The sequence below is a fragment of the Mauremys reevesii genome, linkage group 10, assembly GCF_016161935.1.
Source record: "Mauremys reevesii isolate NIE-2019 linkage group 10, ASM1616193v1, whole genome shotgun sequence".
NCBI classification, from domain to species: domain Eukaryota; kingdom Metazoa; phylum Chordata; order Testudines; family Geoemydidae; genus Mauremys; species Mauremys reevesii.
In genome coordinates, this window is record NC_052632.1 from 75,663,069 (window position 1) to 75,689,903 (window position 26,835).

The 26,835-nt window shown below is 45.6% G+C and overlaps 1 protein-coding gene across 21 annotated transcripts in view; it reads left to right on the plus strand.

Moving 5' to 3' along the window:
- SDK1 (sidekick cell adhesion molecule 1) overlaps positions 1-26,438 on the plus strand; it is a 656,852-nt gene extending 630,414 nt beyond the window's left edge. For 19 of the 21 annotated variants that reach the window (XM_039493139.1, XM_039493140.1, XM_039493143.1 and 16 more), the window contains 5 exons: positions 5,677-5,841; positions 8,339-8,476; positions 10,364-10,484; positions 10,874-11,003; positions 22,373-22,821. In XM_039493139.1, coding sequence (XP_039349073.1) covers positions 5,677-5,841; positions 8,339-8,476; positions 10,364-10,484; positions 10,874-11,003; positions 22,373-22,645 — 827 coding nt within the window. In that variant the 3' untranslated portion in view covers positions 22,646-22,821. Of the gene's footprint in view, positions 1-5,676; positions 5,842-8,338; positions 8,477-10,363; positions 10,485-10,873; positions 11,004-13,131; positions 13,254-22,372; positions 22,822-24,557 lie in introns of those variants that run through there. The other 2 variants (XM_039493148.1, XM_039493149.1) reach the window with 2 other exon arrangements.
- Positions 26,439-26,835: the final 397 nt, after the last annotated feature.

Here is a 26,835-nt window from a genome sequence, read left to right on the forward strand (position 1 = left end):
TGCATGCAGGAATTTGCCATTTGAATTTAGAGCTCAGCAAAAGAAGGGGGCTAATTCCCACTGCCAGTGCTGGTTATTTCAGAAAAACATCTTTTTTTAATATAATGCAAAGAAGCTGTTCCTGCCTTCTGGGTTGTTACTGAGCAATGAAACGCAGGTTGGAGAGACTTTTTGTTTTTGTTTTTAAACAGTCGCTGTTTCAGAGAAGAGCAGTTGACATGTGCCATTCACATACAAAGCAAGAAAGGGGAGGTCTCCATCTTTCTGTGGCCAAGAACAGATACATCTAATAGGCAAATAAAAAGCTTTAGCTTGATGTTAGTATTTAAACACCGTACCATTACCTTAGGGCTTCAGATCTCAGGTGTCATCTATTATAGGCCTCATTACCCAAAACATTAACTGCTGTATCATCTCATTTTTCCTGCTGTAGCTCTGTGCCAGAGCTGCCTTCCACTGGGGAAGGAGGGTGGCTCAGTGTAATAAATGTTGGCCTCTGCTCTGAGTTGCCACTTCATCAGGTTGTTCTTTGCTCTGTTTCGAAGAGGTCCTTCTGTCCTGCTGCTTTTTCTTTTTATATACACAGGTAAGGGTATTTAATCTCCCTCTCTGCTGTTCCCCTGGATCTGTGTCAGGTGACCAGCCTGCCTGCCTCCTCCACATCTAGCATATCATTCAGACACTGGCACAGAACAGACAAAGCAACGTTTTTTCAGAGATGTCAGGGCAAGTGGGAGAATGCTCAGAAAAACAGAGGTCTCTCCCATCCTGCCTCCATTCTGTGGCAGGAGAAATAGATTCCAGCTCAGTTCCTCCTGCATTAAAGTAAATGTCACTGGGAAGTCTCTGGCACTCTCGCAGTAATCACCTAGGCTTCGACTAGGCCACTTGTGTAATGTGGATCAGATCATGCCCTCTTCGTTTACGTGCAGAGAACAGGTAGAGAACGGCAAACCTGTCCAAATGGCCCTAATTTTACCACAGGGAAGAGAGTGGAGTTAAGTGGCTTTATCTGCGTTCTGCAGCACTGTGGCATCCCATGTGCTTCCCCTCCATGTGGCTGGAGACCTGTGGCTGGTGAGGAGAGAGGTATGGCCTGGGGAGCACCACTTTGCATAGAGTTGTCCCCCTCCAAGCCCACAGCTTTCCTCATGGATGATGTTGCAGACTCTCCCCCACACACACACACACGTCAGTGGCCTCCCACAAGGGGGGATTTCTGCATGGTTCCTCAGGGACCCATGCTGCCGCGGATATGTGGAGGGAATGGTACAGAGGCACTGTGCCTGAATGCCTTAATGCCTATGTTGGCCTGCTGCAGATGCCCTGAGATCTGTGGGATTTCCTTGCAGATCATAGGATATCTCCAGGGTAGGCAGGCCATGGATCTGCCTGCTTTGTGGGACAGACACCCCATGCCCAGGACAGGATGATGCAAAGTTTCCTGGTGCTGACCTGGTTTTTCCCTGTAGGAGGGCATGGCTTAACCCTATAGTAGGAAAATGCATTTAAACATGCTTCCAGTTATCATGGTTTCTAACATGGGTCAAATAAGGCCCAAATAGCCATACCTCCTATATTTAGGACATAGACAAATCAGGCAAATATTGTATTTTGTCCTCAAAATTACTCTCCCGAGAGGGCAGACATTTTCAGGAAGAACCGTTCTACTCAGCGTGGGGGTTTTCCCTCCCCTAAATGGCTGAGGCACTTAGTTTCCCGGAGCCCTGAGGACTGATCTCTCTCTAGCTCTTCTCTGGTCTCTTGGGTAATGTTTCTTTTTTTTCCAGTTTCTATTTATTTTTAAACAACTAAGTAAATTCTGTGTTTAACGTGGACACAAACCAGCAAAATTCAGTAAATTCAAAGTGAAGGGTGCAGCTGCATCTCTGGCTCCTGCCATGGGGCCTTTCATTTGCTCCTGCTCCCGAACTGTGTGCAGTGACAGTTTGTCAGCCTTCACTTTCCATTCTTGTCCTTTTGTTAATTGGCATCATAACCCAAACCTTTCCCTCTACTCAAGAAATTAACATTTTAATCTTGTCACCGATGAACACTGACGAAGTACAGGAGGCCCTAATGATCAGGAGCGTCTATTCTTGTAAATCTCCTGACGTATGATTACTAGTAAGTTTTACAACACAGCTCTCCGATTACACAAAGAGAGAAACGCTAGTGCTTCAGAAATGAATAATTGACAGGTTTCCATCTAGCCCCAGCTCCAGCATGGCTGTCATTTGTCACCTCGCCTGTCTTATAAGAACCAGAAGCCTCTGTTACTGACTGACAGTTTTATGCAGCACAGATACCCTGATTAATTGTCCATGATATCAAGCTTTCATGTTGGTGTGGTGTCCGTTCGAACACCTGCAGTGCACAACATTGCTCACCGCTTCAGAGGAATAAATTGTGTGCGTAGCCCAGGCTCAACATGGTGATAGGTAGGAGTGGTTAGTGTCTTCTAGAGTGATTAGAGCCTTCTCGCCACACACAGGCGCATGCCTCTCAACTCTGATGGAGAAATCGGAGCTGGAAGATAGAGATCAGATTCTTGTGTCAGCAGGAAATGAGGCTGGGCCTTGATGCGGTGTAGCATTTATAAAAACAGGAAGCAAAAAAAGATTTATTTTTCAAAGGAACTCTCCCTTTTGTGTCATATATTTACCCCTCCTATCAGATTCCGCGTACCCAGTGAAAGGTAATATGAACTGAAGGAACGGGCAGATGTTATTAAGGCAAAAGCAATTGAGAGCAATATGACAGCATCCCCATTGCCAGCTGTGCTGAATCTCACAGTACGTTAAACAGGAATTGAGTGGGACCGGCTAGACTTGCATCTGTTTTGGGGGCGGTGTTAGTCAGTGGTGCAAACTTTGCTTCTCTCACTGGTTTCTCTGCACTGATACACTGTTGAGATATTAGTTTTCGGCATGCAAATCTTTCCTCACCATGACCTGTGTGGGAAATGTTGTGTACAGTATGCTAATGATTTTCCACTTACTACAGAAGCCAATCTCCCCCCCGCCCACTTAGGTGTCTCACTAATGAATTCTCTCGCAGATGAGCTGCTGACATTGGATAGCAAAGTTTGCCATCAAAATAAGATGTCTTTTTAGCCTGACTGTGCTATCCAGCTACAGGCAGACCCAAGTATTCCTGCCAGGAACAGGACAAAGTCTTGTTGGCCGGGTCTTAGTCTTGCAAATCCAAAGGACTGGATTGTGCCTGGTGTGAGCATGTGTTGTGCAATGGAGAGGGAACAAGGAGCATTCCTCCACCTTCCTGCCTGCAGTGCATGGGTCAGCCCAACTGCAGTCCTTCCTAGCATTGTGTAGTTCTGCACGGGCTGGTTCCCTATTGGGCACAATCTGGCCCAAACCAAGGGTAGCTGGATTCTGGGTTCCATTTCACACAAGTCCCCGAAGTTTGGAGTGGGGGTTGTGAGGTAAATGGCTCCATTTTGGCCCAGCTTCAGGAGGCAGCCCCCTTAGGATTGGAGCTAAAGGTGAGCCAAAAGTGGTGGCGGTCAGAGCAACTGGAATTCCTCTGTTTAAGTGGTTCTCTGAAGAAACGCCCACCAGCAAACTTCCATGGATAACCTGATATAAACTACAGCTACGTCTTCTCTCCGACACCCTCTCCAGCATAGCCCCAGGGCAGGACAGAGGCAGAAATGCCACCATCAGTCCTCAGGGGGTAATTTCCCCTTGGATGCAGGCTGCACTCGGAGGTTGACTTTACAGCTCCCTGCAGCAGCTTTGCTGAATTTAGCACACTGTCTATGCAAATGATTTCATGGACTATTTTAAGAACAACAGAGAGAGAGTGGTAGGTTTGTTTCTGTTGAAATTAGTGTTGGAAAAATCGTTATTTATTCTGTTGTTTTTTTCCCACCCCCTAAGCAATTTGTGGTGCAAATGAATTGCTTTTAAACTAAATCACAGTGGGCTGAAATTCTGTATCAATATTTACAAATGTGTTTATGGAAACTCACTCAGTTCTAGCAATTATGACAATATTTTATAGAATCAGATGCAGGATATAGTGTCAGTGATTGCAGCAAACACTCTTTGAAAATGTATCCACACTCCACCCACTTCAAGTAAAAAACATTCCAACCATTTATATTACATTGTTAGCTTTGCATGGTGAAAATAATCTAGCTTTACACTGCCCTATATATGGGAAGTCAATATTTTATCTTCTGTTTTACACACATTGTAAAAAATGTAATTCATAACAATGGTACATTATGATAACTTCATTAAACTCTGAAAATGCTGGTGAATAATGTATTGGTCTGAATTTTAAACATGACAGAAAAATTACCTATTTGTTAGTATTTCTCAGATGTGGACAGAATAGTAAAATGTTCAACCTCCTTGTTCAGTCCACTTGGGACTGCCAATCATCTTGATCAGCACAGATGCAGTTTGTGGGACATGCAGCGCATTACAAATTAGTATTTACTTATGGCAAAATTAAAACATTCACATGGAAGTGCACCTACAGCATAAATCATTCAGTTCTGCCCATTATTTCCTGTTGCAAAGGAATAGGCTAAGGGCCAAATTCTGCTTTCACTTACACTGGAGTAACTCCGGAATAACTACAATGACTTCAGTGGACTTGTGCTAGGGTAAATCTAGAGTAAGTGAGAACAGATTCCGCTCCTGACATTGCAGCACCAGAACATGACACCAATGATAATGCTGCTGGCTTTTACTTTACTATTATACTGGTGGCACCTCTAGTCAGAAGAAATCATGGACGTGATAGAGACTCAGTGCCGAGGGCTTTCTTTCAGTGCAAGCATCTCGTACACTGTATTTGTGCAGACTTTGTCTTTCTATTTTTATATTGTCATTAAGACATACTGGGGGGAAATGGAAATTAATTACCAAAAATGTTAAAATAAAACTAATAGTCATCGGGCCAGGTCCTTGAAGCCATGCCAGTTTACATCAGCTGAGGATCTGGCCCGTTGTCCTCAGCACTGCAGCTTGGATGCTCCTGTGGCAATAAGCACTACTCCCATACACACAAATGGTGCCTGTATTTCATCAGTGGGAAGTCAATGAAAGCAGTACGTTTGCCGGTCATCTCTGGAAAATAGGCCACTTAGCCTGACGTTAGGGTCCCAAGTTCAAAATTGTTGGCCAGAGTTTTTAATCACAGTTGTAATTTTTTATCCTACCACTCTCAGTGACCATCTTGTTGAAAATGACGTCTTTTCATTGTGCTTCAAGTAGATATGAGACTATGACCGATGTAATAGGAAAACAATGTCATACACGTGCTGGATGGTTATCAATATAAATATTAATATGGCTATTGAATATCTAGATTATCTAATTGTGCATATCTGGGGTATAGAACAGGGAGGATTTCGTCACACTCCAAGTTCTGTCTGTAAGTTTCACTCGTGAAGGTTTCATGTTTGGATCCTGACATAATGTAAAAGCAGTCACATCCTAGAATGACTGTGGCTCAATAGCTTACCACATTGGTTTGATTTATTTGCTGCGTTGGACAGCAGTAGTTTAGGTAGGCATGGAAATTGCCTCATGTTGAAACACATGATTAATAGCAACTCATTTCCACAGAACAGGAGAAAGAGTGCACAGTAATAACGCTAATGATGCTCTTTTTTTTGCATGTGTGCTGCTTTCCTAGATGAAGGACTGTGGGATACGTTTGTGAAGGACATCCCCCGCAGTGCTACCTCCTACACAGTCGGTCTGGACAAGCTAAAACAGGGGGTGAGCTATGAATTCCGAGTGGTTGCAGTAAATGAGTTTGGCTATGGAGAACCAAGCATCCCATCTGCAGCAGTATCAGGTAATCATGCATTCTGTATTATACTTTCCCCACTAGGCTTCCTTTGTGAGGAAAGAGGAGAGAGAAAACCAGAGCCAACAGTTAAAATAAAGCACCGAGGCCCTGCTTAAAAAACTGTGCTATGTTCCTTTATGCCATGAAACCCCACTGAAATCATGCTAAAGCCAGAATGAGGCAATGATGAATCAGATACTGATTTTTTTGTTCAAAAACAGGTGCCTACCACTTTAATATTTGGTGAAGAAACTCCCCCAGGAATTTGCATGTAAATTAGCATGTATTGCAACATGACTATACAGTTTGTGATTTGTTTGCTTTTTCCCTCTCCTCAATTACCTTTCTGTTTCTTCTCTTCACCTGGGTCCATTCCCTCCCCAGTCTCCTGGGGTAGATATTTCTGTGTTATTTTGTATATATTGCTCTCAAAAATGTACTAGGTGCAATTTACTGGCAGAGTAAACTGAATCCTTCCACTGTATCCTTCTGCTGACAAGTCAAATTCTCTAAGGACCCTACCCAAATTGCACTGACCTCAAGGGAAAGACTTCCATCACAGCATCAGGCCTAAGTCTGTATGGGTTGAATTGTTGATGTTCTTCACACACCTTCCTGCCAGCTCTGTTGTGATTATCCCCAGTGTGTAGAGATGTGGCCTGAACACCCTTCAGAAATCTCTTTGAACTCAGAGTTCAAGACTTGCCAGAAGGAGAGTGATGGTACTTTGAGAGGTAAACTAGGCTGACGCTTGCTTTGTTCCATTGGTATCCCCGCAGCTGGAGTTTGGTGGCCTGTTGCTGAAGCAGGAGAAACTGCCCTGGTTAAGGCCTTGCACAGGTGTCTTCTTACCCTTGCTTGCTCCTTCCAAGATGCTTTTAGGCAAACTGTTAAAACGGCTTTGTGATTCAAAATTCCTATGGGCCTGGCAGTGCCAGTATCTGAAGCAGGACCTATCTCTTTGCTCCTGGGGTAAAGAACACAAATACCCCTCAACAGTTGCACAGCAGAAAGGGAAAGTAAATGGTTCTATTGCTGTTGTGTTCATTCTCTTCTTTGTCCCTGTGCAACTAACCACTTAGCCCCTAAGAACGACTCTGGATTTCCGCGTGAGCTGTCTCATTGCATTCCTCTCTAAGCGCCAGGGAGACGGGGAACCCACTTCACATACTAGAGTGTTTCTCCATTCTGTAGTTTCACACAAAATCTAAAGGGATGTTCTGCAGTTGGAATCATGTCAGCCCCGCCTTCCTCTCTTCCCATTAGCAGTTGTTTCCTCAAAGGAACTCAGAGTTTCCCATTTGTCTGTTCTCCACTTGAGCAGAACTATTTAGTTCACTTTCTTTTGATGCTCTAAAGTTTTTCAGGCTACAATTTGAGATAGAAAGAAGTTTCTATTGAGATTCCCAGGCTTAAAAGCTGTAAAGCATTACAGGCTAGTACAGCTGGATGGTCCATTCAGCCCCCAGCCTGGTCTGCACCACTTGCCTTTTTGGCTTTATTGGTCTGTGCTGGCCTCCCAGCAGAGGGGAGATGGCGACCGCTTTTCACTGCTACAGAATTCCCAGTGCCCTGGGATGAATCAGGCCCCCCACATCATAAGGCTCATAACACGGCTGAGTTTAGAGCCAGCGAATCTGAGCAGTAAAGTGCTCTTCACAGCCGTAGGAAAGCTAGGAGAGGCGTGCGGCTCAGTGGCTTGGGTTCAACTATGGCTTTGGTCAGCCATTCGAGCAGGTATTTCTCTGTCTCGCCAAGTGCAATGTAGTTATGCACAATTGATGATCTATGCCCTAGTGGGAATGCTGCCCCTCATGGCTGAGATGCCCTGAAAAAGGGGATGACTGGAAAGGAATAATAATAGCAGTAGTTACCATTTTTAACCAAGGATCTCAAAGCACTTTATAAAGAAGAGTAAATGTCATTTACCTATTTTGCAGCTGGGGAAACTGAGGCACAGGTGGAGTTAAGATGGGCCACATCGAATGTGTGGGTAGGAATAAAACCCAACTCTCTGAATAGCCAGGGTGCTGCTGGGGGGTCAGGATGGTTGAAACTGACAGCGGGTGAGGGGTAGAGCTAGAACAACGGGATGTTGAGAGTTTGGGTTGAGGTGCATTGGCACTGGAGAGTGCTTGGACGTTACTCACAGGCACCATCTGCATCTCTTGCGAGTGCTATTGGGTGATGTTCTGGGAAGGCCCAATCCTCCAGGTGAAGTGACATTTGTGGTGAGTCAGCAGGGCTCTTTTTGGATCCAGGACTGGAGTATCAGAGGCCCGGGAGACCTGGGCACTTTGGAATCGCTATGGGGGAGAAATAGGCACAGCACCTTCCTCTGGCACTAATCCAGCCTCTTAGCCACGCCCTATCCTGAGAACTAACAGGGGTACAGATCTCAATGGGAAAAAGGCAGGGAGATGCTAATGGGGCGTAGGGGAGGGATGTGTAGGAATTGTTATTAGGTGGAAGGGTCCTAAACCTTTGTTTATTCTCTCTGTAGCCCAACTGGAAACCCCTTTCTACGAAGAGTGGTGGTTCCTGCTAGTGATGGCTCTGTCTAGTCTCATCCTCATCCTGTTAGTGGTGTTTGCGTTGGTCCTGCATGGCCAGAGCAGGAAATACAAGAACTGCAGCACAGGTGAGATAGTGGCTCCATTTCAGTCCCCCCCATGCCACGGGTGTTCTTTTTCCATTTGAACCAGTGACTCTGGCAGCATGAAATCTCTCGCTCTATGTGTTTCTTTGGGTGGAGCAACCAATCAGATCTCTTTGATCTCTAATATGGGAGAACTGGCTTGTGCTTTTCCAGGGGTACACCCCGTATACATATTTGGGTGGAGGGATGTATTTACAAAGTGTGGCTGGAGCTGGGAGTAGATAATATCCCATTGATGATAAATGGTGTATGTGGGTACCCCGTGTCTCGCCTCTGTTCGTTAGTGCTACGGTTGTCATGGCAGTGGGGTCTCATGGCTGACCTGAATTGCTGGACTTTACGGCACAATAGTATAATCTGAGCCCCAAGCCTCTTAATTTGCCTTTCCCACAGAAAACAGGAACAGCTGGTCCATCACTAGGAATGTTTAAATATTCCCCTTTCAAATCCCAGATCTCTGGTTGTGGAGCTTTCAAAATCATTTTTGCCTTTTCCCCCATTAGTAACCTGAGTTCTGGCAATGTTATTTGTGTGCATGTTTCTCCGTAACCCAGGAGTGAACTATGTTAATTCTCTGGTGCCAATCAGACTAACCAACAGGAGTGGGCAGTGGAAGTCCCAGCTCTCCTGATGCAGAGGGGTTAATAGAATACAGGGATATGGAAAGAACCTCCCACTTCCCCTGGCAGTGTTCAGTGGTTCAGCCCAAAGAAAGATTTATTTTTTCTGTATAAATTCACTTCTAACAAGTGTTAGTAAATCAGATTTTATCTCTGTGGGATTTAAAATGTATGAATGCCATGGCATTTTACCAAGCTAATACTATTACAGATTCCTATGCATGGCACATAGAAAATCTCTCATCTTCCTACTTGTGCTCTACATTTGGAGGACAGACATGAAAAAACAGTTCTGACCTGCACCTTCTGATACGCGCATTCCCACTGGGCCTTAATGTAACATTGTAATTGAAGCTGAAGATAAAATACCTGTCTGCAGCAGACTGGCAATATGACACCAGCCTTTCTGCCCAAGACACCAGCAGAGCTCAGACCTGTGGAATTACACGCTATGAGCATAGGAAAAAATCTCTTGCTGTGTCTTCCTCTCTTCTTCTCCCCCCCTCCCGCCCCCTGTCTTTTGTCTTTGTTCTTTACTTCCATCAAGAGCTCTTTAATGACCTAAAAATCAAAAAGGAATCATACAAAAAGTGGGAACGTGGACAAATTGCTAAGGAGGAGAGCAGAAGAATAGCGCAAGCATGTATGGACAAAATGAGAGGCTAAGACAAAAAATGAGTTACAACTAGCAAGGGATGTAAAAGGGAATAAGAAATGGTTCTTTAATACATTAGGAGCTTGAAAAAAGACAAAGGAAAGCATAGGTCAGGGGTCGGCAACCTTTCAGAAGTGGGGTGCCGAGTCTTCATTTAGTCACTCTAATTTAAGGTTTCGCGTGCCGGTAATACATTTTAATGTTTTTAGAAGGTCTCTTTCTATAAATCTATAATATAGAACTAAACTATTGTTGTATGTAAAGTAAATAAGGTTTTTAAAATGTTTAAGAAGCTTCATTTAAAATTAAATTAAAATGCAGAGCCCTCCATACCGGTGGCCAGGACCTGGGCAGTGTGAGTGCCACTGAAAATCAGCTCGCGTGCTGCCTTCGGCATGCGTACCATAGGTTGCCTACCCCTGGCATAGGTCCTCTACTTAGTGGCGAAGTAGCGCTAATAACTGATGACATCCAGAAGGCTGAAGTGGACAAGGTTTGACACTTGTTTGTAATGGTTCTTTAGGTTATCACTAGGCATGTAATTGGTGGGGAAATACGTTTGTCTTTACTGATTGTTTCATTGTTTGACTCCAGGTAAAAACATCTCAAATGTGGAAGAGTCGGTCACACTGGATAACGGAGGCTTCACATCCCTGGAGCTCAACAGCCGACATCTCAACGTAAAGAGCACTTTCTCCAAGAAGAATGGGACGAGGTAGGATGACGGACCGTCTTTGTCTCAGTGTTGGCCATAGCATTCAATTATTGCTTAGCTTCAGAGCTACCATAGGACAAGCAAAGGGGATTATGGGGTGGAGCTCTGTTTGGAGGATATGGTGAAAACTGTGGGCTAATAGCTAAGCCTCTGCCCAGAATGCAACATCAGCCCCTGATGACAGATTCCATGATCAATGATTAAAGAGATCTAGGCCTGGAGTGGGACAGTAAACGTCTCATTTCTGGGTTGAGATAAGTGACTATGTTTTTGGAGTTCAGAGGAGGGTGGGAACTGATATATTGTGTCCAGGTATGAAAAGGATTGGAGGACATGTAGTGCACCCATTATTTAATGTTCCATACGGCTTTCTCCTGATGTCCACCTAGGTCCCCTCCTCGCCCAAGCCCTGGTGGGCTGCACTACTCAGATGAGGATATCTGCAACAAGTACAATGGAGCAGTGCTGACTGAGAGTGTGGCCCTGAATGAGAAGCCTTTGGAAGTGTCCGAATCAGAGGTGAGTACATCCCCCTTCCCTTGCCTCTCCTCTCATCAAGCAGTGCCAGGGCCCTGCACAGTCACTGCACTCACTCATCTCCTCACTGCATGCAGCAGGTTCTCTGGAATCAGATTTCCATGCCTGCATTATGCTACTTTTGCATCAGTTTTTCATATTCAGGCACAGTACTTCAGGGCTCTCAAATCTTAGGGTCTCGTCGCCCCACCCGTCTAGAATAGCATCTGTCTTTAAAACTGAAATGCCGTGGTGAAGAATAATGAGCAGGTGCCAACCAGAGAAACTTGGGGTTGTCAGATATTTTATAATCTCTCAGTATTATTAATAAAAGGCAAATGCAAAGCAGTAGGCTTCACTGGTTAGGCACTGAGCTTCCCGCTCTCCCTTCGACGTTATCACCCTGAAGCTCCTGGAAAGAAAGCAGGAAAGAACATGCCGTGAGAAGTCCAGCTCTGCGCATCTACTGTCTGAAGTGACATTTAATCAGAAATGAATTTCACATCATGGAACTGACCCAAATGTGGGAGATGGTTTGGAATTTGACAGTGAGTTTCTTTCGCAGCTGATAGGCAATTCCAGGCACTACTGAGGTTCCATAGAGTGGGTCCTTTATTTGTAAACATTCTATGTCACTTTCCATTCAAGAATCTCTACCCTTGTGAGTTAGGTAAGTATCCTTGTGTTACGGATGGGGAAACTGAGTCACGGAGGAGTGACTTTCCACAAGATCATATAGCAAATCATTGTTAGAGCCAGGAGGCAGGTTTTCTGATCCCAGTCCTATGCTGTAACCACAAGGCTACTCTGCCTTCCTTTCTGTTTGCTGGTGGTTTTCAAACTGGGATACACGAGCTCTCTGTAGGGGGTATGCATGAAAATGCCTATAATGGCTGACAATGCATTTTATATAGTAAGACCTGGCAACCTAATCCTAGATATATTATAACCCTATCTCGGCTGGGGTATGAAGCAGACTACATTATTTGGAAAGGGGTACGCAGCCTAAAAAGTTTGAAAACCATATATTCTGTGAGGAAGACGGTACTGTGTGCTACTGCTAGGTATCTGACAGTCCTCTATTTTCTGTCTCACATTTGCTTTATGAAGCGCTTATAGTCTGTATAAACTCAGCAGGATTCCTGGCTTAAAAGGCAGGCTTTAGAACTGGCAGTGAGAAATGGGCAGAAAGGTACATTTGTCTCTAAAATTGGGTGCCGTCAGCTGAAATCTTGATGAATCAGAGCTGACAGCACAAGCAGCAAGACGTGGGCCAAAATATTCCAAATGTGACCCTTCCAGCAAGAATAAACCAAAAGCAGCAAGTGGGGAAAGAAGATGACAGTTTTCATCTGCAGCTTCTCTGCACCTGCAGCTACAGCTGGTTTTGTTGTTGTTTGTTTTGGGGGGGAGGGTTGTTTTGGGGGGTTTTTTTTTTTTGCTGGTTTCCTGGCTCTGACCTCTTGTTAATTACCCTGGACAGCCTGCCATTTTATGTTGCCCTGTGACCAACCCTCCGTGCAGTCAGTGTGTTCCTTGTTGTAGCTCAAGCAAGCTGCTCTCTTTGTGATGTACACATATTACCTACAGATTAAATCCATGATATCTGTGATCATGTCCCTGTAACAACCCATCATGAAACCTGCCATTAATACAATTTGGTGAGCATGATCATGAATTTAGCACTGGCATTTTCTGACATTAATTTCAATATTCCATGTGTTGTTTTCTGGATAGTGCACAAAAACGGTCTCACAAGTCATAATTTCTGCCCTATATAACTGGGCCCTGTTTCCTCTGTCTGTGCTGTGTAAAGTCAATTTTATCCTTGCTATTTCCTTTGTATTCCTTTCTGTGCATGCTTCTATGCAAACAAAATGTGCCGCCCATTTTATCTTGGGGTTTAGATATGCAGCCTTTCTATATAGTGTCTTTGATGCTTGCCTGTTTTTCTGTGGGGAATGCTTTTAGGCATGACATGTTAATGGGCTCCCAGCAGAGAGATCAGTAGGGGATGCTGCCTTTTGATCAGTCTGGAAATGCTGTTTAGTTTGCGACCATTGACCACTTCTATCTTACAGAATTTGAGTATCTTTTCTCTCTCCCTGTTTTGTGTTTTCTGCTCATTTAGTTTCAGTTCTCACAGGGTTTCTTAGAAGACAAGCTTTATTTTCCCAGGATTTCAGCCTTTCCATCATCTGTAGCAGAAAGATGTTCTCCATGATACAGATGTCTCATTTCCATGTGGGCTCTGCAGAGGCTCTGTCCTTTGCAGCAGGAGATGTTCTGATGCTGTTTTCCTCTGATGCCTCTTTGTATGTGTCTTGGATTCCACTTAATACAGTGTGCATTTGGCCAGCTGAGGCCAAAATTGTGCTTTTTGCTTTCAGCCCAGATGTCATCTTGTTGAATTTTTGCTTTAACCTCTTAGCCTGAAGTGCCAAGATTTGGCATGGCGGAGAGGGAAATCAGCTGCCTCTAAGTCCCATGAGGTCGCTCAAAGGTGAACAAGGCCATCATAAGAGACTCATGGACTGATTCACCACAGTTAGATCAGAACACAGCTGTCGGGGAGCACTGCCTCTGAGCCTCCCAGTCAGGGGCGGCTCTAGGCACCAGCAAAACAAGCTGGTGCCGAGGGTGGCAAAATCTAGGGGGCGGCAAAAGGCTGGGGCCCCAGCTCATCCTGCCGCTGCGAGCCGAGGAGCGGCCCGTCCCCTGCCGCCGGGGGGGGGGGGGCGGCAGGCTGGGCCGGCGGACCTGCCGCAGTCATGCCTGCGGGAGGTCCACCGGAGCCCCGGGATGACTGGACCTGCCGCAGGCATGACTGCGGAGGGGGCGCTCGTCCCGCGGCTCGGCTGGACCTCCCGCAGGCATGACTGCGGCAGCTCAAGCGGAGCCGCCGGACCCGCGAACCGTCCGCAGCCGCGGGAGGTCCAGCCGAGCCACGCGGGACCAGCGGACCCTCTGCAGTCATGCCCGCGGGAGGTCCGCTGCTCCCGCGGCTCCGGGGCGCCTCCCGTGCATGACTGCTTGGGGCGGCCAAAAAGGTAGAGCCGCCCCTGCTCCCAGTGAAGGAAGAGAGCAGGAAAAAAATGGGAGAAGAATATACAGTATTCAAATAGGCATATAAAAATATTAACATACACTCCACATCCTGGAATACACTCCACGTCCTGGAAGCCAAGTATTTGCAGTGTTACAGAGAGATGGAAATGATTTAATTGGCATCTACAGTAGATAGGGCAGTCGAGTAATAAGAGAGTAAGCGCCAAATGACAATTAATGATAAAAAACCAAAGCTCTTAGATACAAGCCAAACAGGTTAGGCTCTGTGCAGATACCTTCGGGAAGTTCTGAGGCCCGTGTGTAAAGTAGTCACTTCGCACAGCTCACCTTTCACCAAGCTAGGGGAGGAGCCATCATTTTGGGGGAGGTCGGAAGGTTGGTTGGTTTTGGTCATTTCCTAAAGAGTTTCTCTGAACCTGATGCTTTCACACATTATCTGGCCGTGCTGAATGCTAGTGCTTAGGATGGTACATTGAAGCTCTATGCACTATAACTGAATTGTGGTTTCTCAGCTCTGTATGAATACAGTCTGTTATTCACTTATAATTCATTATTGAAAAGGAATTAATTAGTATCCAATAAAATGCTCACACTGATTTTGATGAAGATGGTACCATGTGAAAGCCAGCTGTAGATGGCACATTAATAATAATACCTACCTCTCCCAAAGGCTGCGTCTACACTACAAGCCAGGGGTATGATTCCCAGCTCACACAGACATACTTGGGCTAACTCTCATCAAGCTACAATGCTAAAAATAGTAGTGTAGCTACAGTAGCACTGGCCACAGAGGCGTGGGCCAGGTGCCCCAAGTGCGTATTCACGAGGTTCAGGTGGGTTTGTGCTCCAGGCAGCTAGCTCATGCCACTACAGCTGCTGCCGGTGCTACTGCTGCTACACTACTCTCTTTAGCATGCGAGGTCGATGATAGCTTGTGTGCGTATGTCTGTGCGAGCTGGGAATCGCACCTCTAGCTCATAGTCTAGCTGTACCCTCAGCGAATAGATATCAGTGTCTCCACAGACATCTCTTTGCCTGTCTGTTTCTTTGTCCTGTCTCCTACTCCTTACTCTCAACGTGGCTGTCTCATTTCATTTCAACCAATAGGGTGCAGATGGTTCGTGCACTCGCAGGGGAAAGTGATGACTGGTCCTGATACCGTCACTCAGCAGTGAGATGAGCTATTCATAGGGTAGGGAGGAAGAAGTGAAGAGTGAGGAAAAAGTAGATGTCACGGGAAAAAAATATCACTGGCTATGCCTGTATTGGTGCAGGGTGCCAGCTGATCTGCTCCTATTTCTACTGCAGTCATTGGCAAGAGCTGCTGTTCTCTGCATTGTTGGTTATAAATGAACATATACGTGAACACTTCAGCTCCAATCTCTTTTTAAGAAATTTGACAACCCAGAACTATTTTCAAATTTCCCATAATACTAACCCACTAGTCCCTCATTTGTCTCCTAAATAGCATTTGTGTCTTTCATCTTACCAATAAAATACTTAAACTGTCAGGCATTTTCTTTATTTGTTGCTTCAGTGGCATGCACGCACCTTTGCTGTCAGATTAGAAACTGACAACCACAGCCAATCAAATTCCAGCCTACCATAGTTTCCTAGGTAACAAACCCATAATCATGGTAAACGGCTGCACATAACAGAGAAAACAAATAATAAAAAAGAAAACAACCCTATAGCATTTCCATGTAGTCAATAGTTCTGAATCATTAAAAATAATATATCCATTCCACAAAATGATCCTGTAAGCAAATCTTGGTCACTGTGGGGGAAATATACCTTGATACTGTCTGATTTACCAGCACAGACACAGACCCGGGACTCGAGCCGGGAGAAAAAATTTGGATAAATAGTTTGCTCACTGAAAAATGCAGTTTTGGTCAACCTGAAACTGTTCCCAAATTTTACATGAATTCACCAAATGGTTTTGGTGAGGGTCCGAGAGCGTAGGCTCCAGCCCAAACCCAACTGTGTCTACACTGCAATTTTATAGCTCTGTAATCCAAGCCCACGAGCCCAAGTCAACTGACACGGGCCAGCGTGGGTGTTTTATTGCAGTGTAGACATACCCTATGAAACTTGTATCATCTACGTCTAGCCCAGAGGTTGCCAACTTTCCTTTCAGATATGGACTTTGCCACTATTATCCAGGTGTAAGCAGGGTCTGAATGAACTCTCCCCGACAGCTAGTTGGGAGTGGGAGAGACTTCAGGAGCAAACTATATTGACATGAACATCTACTCTGCCAAGATATCCAGCAGATAGAGCTGTGTTGCTCAAAGTGCTCAACTTTGCCTGGTGTTGGGTTAATGTAGCGGGGAACGACTCGTCACTGCGGTGCCGCCTGATGGTCATCCAGGGAATTAGCTCTTTCCACTCAGGAGCGCCCTCTGCAAGCGGGTGTCCCACCTGCCGCTGGCCCCAGTGTCCCTCCCGGACTCCGGTGCCCCTTCTCTCGGGGTTCTGCCCCCTGCAGAATCCCCGACCCCCTATCCCCACCTTGCCTCAGTCTTTGGCTACTGCCAGTCACTGTCTAGCCCCTGCTCACTGGGGCAGACTGCAGTATAATTGCCACTCATCATCGGCAAGGAGGGTTTGGACCTGCTGCCTTTGCCTACCCTTGGGCCGCCCTCTGCAACCTCAGTACCTTTTCTGGCCTTTAACAAGGCCTGCAGCCTGGGGGGTTTCCAGGCCAGAGCTCCCCAGCTCCTCTGGCCTTTCTCCAGCCCTGCTCTAGTCTAGGTACCCGGCTCAGCTCCCAGCAGCCAGGCCCATCCCTCTCAACATCTAGAGAGAGACTCTGGAGCTCTTGCTAGCAACCCTTTTATAGGGCCAGGTGCGGCCTGATTGGGGTGTGGCCTCAGCTGAGGCTGCTTCCCCAATCAGCCTTTCCCCAGCCACAGCCCTCTCCAGGGCTGCTTTTAACCCCTCCAGGCAGGAGCAGGGTGACCCCCTGCTACAGTTACAAATCACTTTAGTACTGAATGCGGGGGTGGTGAAATGTTGTTATCAATGTTGTTGTCTTGTATGAATAAAGGGGAGCAGAATTGTGCTTCACCTATCCCAAATGAGGGGTTCACCCTCAGCGGAAAGGATCTCGTTTAGCCTGAGGCTCGAATGTGAAAGCAGGAGTGGGGGGACAGGTGTCCTAGCCAGGAGGTTTGGCCTCTCCCTAAGGATTCCAGGTCTGATTTAACTTGCTCCTCCCCAGTGTTCAAAAATAGAGGTAAATAGGCTTCATTTGGAGCCTTTTGTTATTTTAAGTACTCAATATGCTGAAATCACTTGTGGTGCGGCAGTGTTTCTGCCCAGCCTGCTGAGACTGACCTGCAGAGGTCACAGCAGAGAGGCAGGTGGCAGCAGAAGGTAACTGAGGGGAACCGGCGAAAGTAGGGAGCAGTTGGCCAGCAGGAGCAGCCAGTGAAAGTGGCAAGCAGGCAGCTGATGGGGTGGCCAGGTGGCGAGCAATCATGGCTGGCAGGGCGGCCAAGTGGTGAGGAACAGTGGCTGGCGGGGTGGCCACCAGACAGGAAGAGCGGCAGGCGGGACAGCCAGCCAGAGCAAGCGCTCAGGTGACAGAGCAAGCAAGGTGCCTTCTTCCCCGGGTGGGAGGTGAACACACACAGTTGCATCTCTGACCCCGAGTCCTCATAGGGGAGAGGGATAGCTCAATGGTTTGAGCATTGGCCTGCTAAACCCCAAGTTACCAGTTCAATTCTTGAGGGGGCCATTTAGGGATCTGGGGCAAAAATCTGAATGGGGGTTGGACTAGATGATCTCCTGAGGTCCCTTCCAACCCTGATATTCTGTGATTCTAAGGATAGCTACTTGGTGTGGGAGCAGAGGGGGGCACACTCAAGGCACTTTTGGCTGTAGAACTCAAGAACATGAGGCAGAAGACTCTGCCCCACGCACTCTAGGGTGGGTGTCCTGCTCACAGTTTTATGTGTATGAATTCTGCTTGTGGCATTTTCCTAATTAATGTCAGGTGACTTCTCTCCTTTCATTAAAGGTTTCTTTTCTACACTCAGACTCTGTGCTTGCGAGTGGGGTAGTATTGCCTCTCAGAGGCACACAAGGGTGGTGTGTAATTTTCCCAGGTTACTGGGTGGGGGCTTGAGCTGGTTCTGTGTTGTATTGTTGAAAAGGAACCTCTAGATATCGAACCCCACCCTGGCTGCTGCCAATTCCACCTAGTAGAAGGATTACACATGCTTTTGTTGCCTCAGGATTAGACTATTACAATGCTCTCTACATGGAACTACACCTGAAAACCATTCAAAGGCTGCCACTGCTGTAGAGTGAGTGGCTCGCATTCTGAGCAGGACATCTTGCTGGCAGTATGTTATACCAATTGTGATGGGTTACCCCCCACTTCGGGGTGCCACCTGATGTACTGGAGTCCCACCGAGCCTGCCTGTTCCACTAGCCTGGGCTCCCTCCCCCTGTCCTGCAGTGACAGGCCCGCAAGCCTCCTGTAGCACACACACAGGTAGGGACATGCTCAACTGCAAAAAGATGCAGACACTGAAATCAGCACTGCACGGGAAGAATCAGCTAGGGGATTGCCCAGCACTCAAGTGCCCACCCGCTCTGGAGTGCAAACCCAAAATGGTATTGTCTTGCGCTGCACAGAGAACTGTACAGTGAACGCTCATGAAAATCACCCTCTCCCTTAATGTGGAGGAAGATATGCACAGCTTCCCTCCCACCCCCAGTTATGAGTCGCACAAACTGGTTTAGAGAAAACAAAACAGGTTTATTAACTACAAAAGACAGACTTTAAGTGACGATAAAGGATAACAAACAAAGCGGATCACTGAGCATATAAAACAAACAGGCAAACTAAGCTTAACATATTAAAGAAACTGGTTACAAGCAGTAATTTCTCACCCTAAGTGTTGTTTTAGACATTTCTTTCACAGGCCAGACACCTTATACAGCCCCGGCTCAGCTCTTCTGCCCCGCTCAGTCCTTGTTTCTTAGGCTGTGGCTACACTTGCATTTCAAAGCGCTGCCATGGCAGCGCTGCCGCGGCAGCGCTTTGAAGCGCTAGGTGTAGTCAAAGCGCCAGTGCTGGGAGAAAACTCTCCCAGCGCTGTCCACCTCTCCTCCTCCTGGGAATAACGCGAGCGGCTGCGCGGGCCGCTGGGGCTTGGCGCTGGGGCTTGACTTTACTGCGCCGTGCAGCGCCGCTGCAGAGCAGTTCCTGCAGAGGTGTGTTGCCCTGCTGCAGCGCTGCAAGTGCCTTAGATGTTCTCAGCAGTCATCCTGGGCGGGGATTCAGTGAAAAATTAACCTGATTAACTCACTTCCCTGCCTTAAATAGGATTTACATATGGCAGGAATCCTTTGTTTCCCAGTTTAATCCCCACCCCCTACTAGTGGAAAAAGTACTAGTTGTCGAGGGTGAAATCCAGTACCAGGTGATATGTTCACATGACCCTGCCGTGTCAAAGCAGCCAGGAGTCAAAGATTGTTTGCAGCATCCCAGGAAGGTGAAAGATTAGCATCTTCAAAGTCCTATTGTTCTCCCTAATGGCCCATCCAGGCTGATTGAATTCTGTTTGGTCCGCGTTCCACAGGTATAAACCCACTTGTAATTGTTACATAGTCAATATTCCTAACTTCAGATAGAGAAATGATACATGCATACAAATAGGATAATCATATTCAGTAAATCATAACCTTTCCAATGATACCTCACATGACCCATCTTGCGTAAAACACATCTTAGTTATGCCATATTCATATCACAACAATGTCCCTATGAAGAATATGGGGCATAGTGTCACACCAATGCTCTGGGATCTGTGCTAGCTGCCTATTCGTTTCCAGAGGGAGTTTAAGGTGTTGGTTACCTAAATGGCCCAGGGGACCAGCCTGCCTGAGAGATTGCCTCTCTCCGCGTGCAATACTGCCATAGCTGCAGTCAAGAGGCACTGGAGATGGAGCCATGTCTTATAAAACTCTGGAACTCCCCTTAGATCTGAAATAGCCCAAATTTGGTGACGTTCCAGGCATGCTGCAATAGACATCTGTTCAACAGGGTTTTTGGATGAGGTTGAGAGTTTGCTTCTCAGGATGATGACAGGGTGGAAAGGAGCATTTTGTAGTTAGCAGGCTGGCTGAGTTCCTTTTGGAGAAATTGTTTAATGCCGCTGGGTTTGGTTTTGTTGTAATTATTAATTATGTGTCAGGATGCCCGGAGCACTGTGTAGGCATCTATTTTATTATTCAAAGTGAAATAAATAAGTAATAAAATTACAATAGCTCTGGTAGTGCCAACCCACTGTTCAAAGCAGTAGGATATTTTTTGCAAAATTTCCCTGTTGTAAAAAATGCTACTGTGTTATTAAAAAATTGCTCTGCAAAGATGTTCAAAGCACAGTGGTTAAAAGGCCTAAGACCTGTCTACACACTATTGCTGGTAAAATGGGCACTGAATTTACTAGTGTCGATGCAGCGTTACTGACAAAGGAATAGGATGAAGGATGTGACATCCTTTTTTAACAATAGTTTACAGGGCATCTGATGCTTGTTCTTTGGGGAATGTTAAAAGATGATTAAAGAGGGATTTGAAGGAGGAGAGGATAGTTGTGTAGCATACAGGAGATGAGTGAACATGTGTTTGCTGTGCAGTGTCACAGATTATAATGACATGGAAACTTCCTAAAGATACACCAACACTTTATAATCAATGCCAGTAACTATAAACTGCAAACTCTAGTTATTCATATATCTGTTGTATTTCTTAAGCAACCAGGGCCACCCGGGGGGGGCGAGGGGGCAAGTGGGGCAATTTGCCCCAGACCCTGGGCTCTGCAGGGGCCCCGCGAGCCCTGGCCCAGCGGTGGTCCGGGACTTTGGTGGCATTTCGGCAGTGGGGGGCCCTTCAGTTGCTCCGGATCTTCGGTGGCATTTCAGTGGCAGGGGGCACTTCAGTGGTGTCGAAGGCGCGGTGGGACTGACGCCCCCGCACCGACATGCCTCCGAAGAGCTGGACCGCCGCCGGGTGAGTACAAGCACCACAGCTCCCCCGCTTTGCCCCAGGCCCCCTGAATCCTCTGGGTGGCCCTGTAAGCAACTACTGCTTTGGTATCTAAAGACTTTCAGAAGCAACCAGGCTATCAAAAAAGAGAAAAACCATTTTTGCATGAAAAGCCCAAGGGTGGTAAGAAAAGACCTACATTATGGAAAATTTTGAGCAAATATTTGTAAATTTTTACATGATGTCTGTTCTTGGTGGGAATAGAAATACAAGACAAAGGTGCACCTGAAATGCATCCCTCATCCAAGGCTTTGCTTTTGTTTCTGTGTTCCGATGGGATCTACAAACCAGTTGAGATTCTGTCTGTTGGGTAACAGCAGCACCACTTCAAAACCAGGGCAAACCTAAGAAGCTTGTTTGATTGCACCTAAGGGAGCTTCCAGACTCCAGCTAGCTGATGGTGGGTGCTCCTTAGCTGGCTAGCCACCTTGCACAGTTGGTTGATGGAATAAGAGTCTATCTCAGCACAGGCTAACACATGGACCATCCCAGGAAAGCAACTCCACCACTTTGGAATGCTCTCTTTCAGGCCTGGTGCTCAGTTATCTTTCAATATTGCTAGTTTTGTAAAACAAACTTATAAGGGGCAATAAGGGTAATTGTTCTGTGCTTGAAATCAAATGTGCTTTTGTTTAATTTCCTTTATAACGACATAGCTAATTTCAAAAATCAGTTGACATGCGGGTGCCTCAGTGTTATCACCATAAACAGTGGATAGCAAATTTGGCTCAAGCCAGGGAATTTGCATGAATATTTTTTTCCTACATATCGAAATGTGATAGATACAGAGAAACTTTTTCTGTTCAACATTTATTAAGATTTCACTTGTCTTGAAATTGAAACTGTGAGCAGTTTGATTAAATAATTGAAGGCTTTTTATTTCACTGTGACATCTGTACATTCCCTTGCATCTTTGACTGAAATGGAGCTTGTTAGTCTTACAGCAGTACTCCCAGCCAATCATGACAGATCTCTGTCTCTCCTCCAGCAAGGGTTCATTGGGCCAGGGGGAGAGGGAGAATGCTCTCTCTCTAGCCCAATTCCACTGTCACAGAGCTGTGCTAAATCAGAGCACAGTACTTTTCTATGTGGGCTGCACTTAGACTGCAGACCTGCCTATCCTAAAAATACAGGCTTGTGGTGTATGTGGTGGTGGTGATTATTTTGTATAATCTGTATTAGTAAGGAACAAGCTAAGTCATGGATGCTAATGGTTGTTTTCTCTCTAATGCTGCAGGCCACTGACTCAGATTATGAAGATGAGTTGCCAAAGCACTCTTTTGTGAACCATTATATGAGTGACCCCACATACTACAATTCTTGGAAGCGTCAGCAGAAGGGTGTGAAGCACCCAACGCCCTACAGGTACGAAGAGTGCGCGGCGAGTGAGACAGAACCCTATTTCCAGACTGTCATCACAACGCAGAGCACAGGTGGGGTGTACACCCCAACAGGACAGCCTGCTCCCGGCTCACGGACTCCAGTGACAGGGTTCTCCTCCTTTGTCTGACACTGGGAGGGACCTGACAGCACAGCGGAAACTCCTGTGGAGATGAGAATGACCTATCACAGTGACTGCGTGTGTGATCGGTGCAGTGAACTGTGGGGCAATTTCTCTATCAGGGTAGAATAGAGGTGAACATGAATGAGTCTATTTTTCTGAAGACAATCAACTCTTAAAACACGGAGCTGAATGTGCTAAACTTTTGTTTAAAAAAAAAATTCTGAAAAGGTACAATTTTAACCACTTGTGAATAGTAGGGGGGGTTTTTAACCACTTTTGTAACACTGCTTCAGGAAGCAGTTTCCATATTCTTCTTTCCAACCGAGGAGGTGAATTCCCTTGATGCAGTGGGTGACTTTGTGATGTAATTTGAGGAGAAAACACAGGAAACCTCCCAAGATCTCCCCTCCCCATCAGGATCAAGTAGGAATATTTAAAGAGGGGGGAATGTTTTTCATAAAAAGCCACAACATTCTTTCCCCTGCTCCTTATCACCATTCTGCCTCCACCTTAGAAACACCAGCTGATTAGTTTACAGTGGTATCACTTCTCTTGCCTGTAGGTTCGCTACGGGTGTTTCTGATAACGAATATCTTACCTGCTTTTCTATCCTACTCAAACAGGGTTTTTGAATTTCTAAAATATTCCCACCCCCGGGCTCCTCTAAGAGGAGACAGCTTGGAAGCGCTGTAGATGGTACTGGGTGAAGCAGCTAGGATGCTATTCTGATGTGGTGTCCGTTTGTTCTTGGTGTGGCTCTAACCCTCCTTTGGTACCATTTCAATTGCAAATCTGAAAGGAAAAAATAGCAAGAAGAGGAAAATTTGAATGAACGTGACAGTTACAAACTGGGGAACCTGCTAACTGATTGATTGGTTTTCAGTAATCAAAGTTGTCCTTCCTTGTCGATAGAAGCCAAGCGCCTTCCTCCCTGCCATGCCACTCTGACTTGATTCTGCAGCACTGCCCACTGATCTGTAAAAAGTACATATTGTTAACGGGGTTGGTTTGTTTTTTATTTAATACAAAGACCACATCACACAAAGGGGGTGAGTTTTGGTGTCCGCAGGTGCCTTTTATTGATTGGTGCAGCTTTGTACATGAGAGAAACGACAAAATGTCTCCAAATAAAGTTCAACGGGTTTTCAAACGTTAGGGTTGCAAATTACCTCGTGCGCATTTACAGGCTCGCTCTGTGCACCGAATCTCCAGTCGTTAGAAATGAGAGACCTTTTTTGTTTGTTTTACATCCATTTTGTACTGCCCCATTTTTGACCCGCAGAGCTGCAGGCTTTTACCCAAGTCTGTTGTGTTTATCAGCAAGGGGTTGTTTTCAAGGGGAAGCTGTCAGTGGTTTAAAGAATCCCAGTCCAGCTTTTGGATTTAGCAACAGTCCTGCAACACCATTTCTACATGAGGTGTTTGAAACAATTAGTGTGGAGTAATCATGTCCTTGGCACTGCTGCCATCTGGCAGTTCCTTCCAGATGTGTTTGGGGAACAGCCATGAAAAATTGGCACTGCTGCAACTTATTCAGGCACCTTTGGGGCGGGTGTGGAACAGCCTTGGCATTACTATCCTTGCTATTTGTCCGCATCTCTCAGCAGAGCCCTGAAACAGCTTTGGCATTGTCCCAGCTGCTCCCTGCCAATGGCCTTTAGGGCAGGTTTGAAACAGTCATTGCATTATTACTGCTGTTACCTGCCAGTGCCTCTTCAGGGCAGATGAGGAACCGATTAGGCATTGGCACTTCTTCTGGACAGGTGTGGTGCAACTACAACCTCAGCACAACTGTTATCTTTCAGTGCCTGCTCAGAGCAGGCGACTGCTTTATCCTTCAGTACTGCCTCCGGGCACTGCAGCTCTCGGTGCATACTCTGGTAAGCCTTGACATGGGATTTATGTTCCTTTCCAAAAGCTTCAGAAAAGAAAGCGATTCCAAACCAAAAACTTCAGAGAGTGCGTTTAACAGCTTTTGAAGTTGAGATAACTATCCGCAGTTCTTGGGATGGAAAGTGTCTTGGAGAGACGTGTGCTTGAGGGAAGAAAGGAGCCTCCCTCTCTTCCAGTACTGCTTGTGCACAGGGGACAACTGGAACTTGCTGTGAAGGTGAATGTAGAAATGGAGAACATGGAAAGAAACGACTGCCTTTCTGTGCACTTTGACTGTTCTCTTAAGCCATATGGACATTGCTTTAATTAATTAACTGAAAATAATTTGTTTTGAATCTGTTATTTGAATTTTTGTTTTGTTTCTTGGGGAAAATTACATGAGTGAGGGTTTTGCTTTGATTTTTTTAATAGCCGCATTATTTCCTGTGATTTGATTTTTTTCAGCTTTATTATTTCCTGTGTCTGAGTGTGTATTTTTAGATTTGTTTGGGGTTTTTTTGTACAGAATTGTTTCTACAGTGTAGCTGCCCTGGCAGTGTGATTGCTGTTGGAATTTTAGCAACTGCACTGATCCAATAGCCTTGAGGGATGATGTTAGTGGAAGCATGTTTCCAGGCCCTTTCTGGTAAGATACATGGATTGGAAGGGCTTAGATCCAAACCTGGAAAGGCTTAGGTCCAAAGTCAGCCTTAGCTTAAGCAGGTGCACCACCACTGATGACAACACCAGGTCTGAATGTGGCACATGATAGAGCACTTCCTGGAATAGTGTTACCACTGCATTGGTTTGTATCCCAACTTCCATTCTCATTTTGCAAACAGCTAGTGAACAGTGCATGATAAAAGGAAATGGACCTTAATGGCAACCATTCCCCTGTGGCTTGAAGAGGACAATGGTGAGAACTTGATAGGGTGAGGTGAAGGGAATATTCCTCCTTCCTTAGACCCTTCTGCTAGTTAACAAAATTCCTGACAGTTGAGTTTGTTGAGGGCCTGCTGCATTGGCTGTATGAGAACTCTCTTTGACTCCCAAATAAAAATGTCAAGTGTGATTCTTTTAGGACCTGTTGACACTAACAGAGTAAGTTCTACTCAGTTCTACTCTACCAGTCATTTCCACATCTGTACATTTATTTAGGTTACTCTATCCATAAAGAATGGAAGTGCATGGCATTAGTTACTCTTACCAAATGGGAATATAACATGCATTACCCCTCCCACTATCGTGTATCATAGTTAAACACATGATGAAGTTGAGCCTCCCGTCATCTGCTGTTAGTATTCTGTAGTTGAAAAAGTATGATTAATAGTTGTGTTTTATTTATTAGGATTTAAGGGATTTAAGATAAATTGCCATGTCTGGCATGACGCGCCCCATCAGTTAGCAAGAAAGTCCCTGTTTCAAAGCTGTGATCTTTGGGAATCAGATCCTTTAAAAGTTATGTTTCAAGTCTGAGGAAAACTCAAGACACCATTCCACATTTTAGCCAATAAGACCTGAGTATGCAAATAAACTAAAGCGCACTATAGGTTGAGATAGCTGTATGTCAAAATCCTTCTACCCATCACACCCACCTTCCACCATATCACTGTTCAGAACAATCGTTTAATTCAAAGCTTATATTTAAAAAATCTGTTTCACTCTTTTGCTCCCTCCCTCCCCCGTGGATCTATTTAAAAACAAAAGCAGCATAATTAACGAATCCATGCAGGAGCACAGAGGGACATCTCTGATCTGATTTTAATGGAAACATGTTTTTCTTGTCGTAGCCTTCAAATATATCAAACCTCACACAGGAAAACAGTGCATAATATTACACACCCATCTCTGGGCTCAGATTTCGCTGCAAACCACTCAGTCAATGATGTCATCTTTGAGGTGAGCATATAACCTGAATCTCAAGTTATCCGTGTAACAAATCTAACTCTGTTGGAAAAACTCACACAGATTAAAAACCCCTCTACAAATCTTTTGTATCATTCTGCATAATTCTAAGTATGGATTTTTTCTTAACCTCTGGTTCTGTTTCATAAACAACGTTGTCCCCCACCAAGCCTCAATCATTCACTCGCTCTTTGGAATGCTCTACAAGATCTCTGTTTAATGTATCCACCGAGAAACAAGGTGGGTGGGGTAATATCTTTTATTGTACCAACAAGCTTTCAAGCCACACAGAGCTCTTCTTCAGGTCTGGGAAAGGTACCCGCAGCATCACAGCATGATTTTTAGTGTCTAGCAGAGTGTGTCCTGGTCTGTGGGGAGCTTGTTTCTAGGCTTCAAACTCCTCTGGCCTTTAAACAACA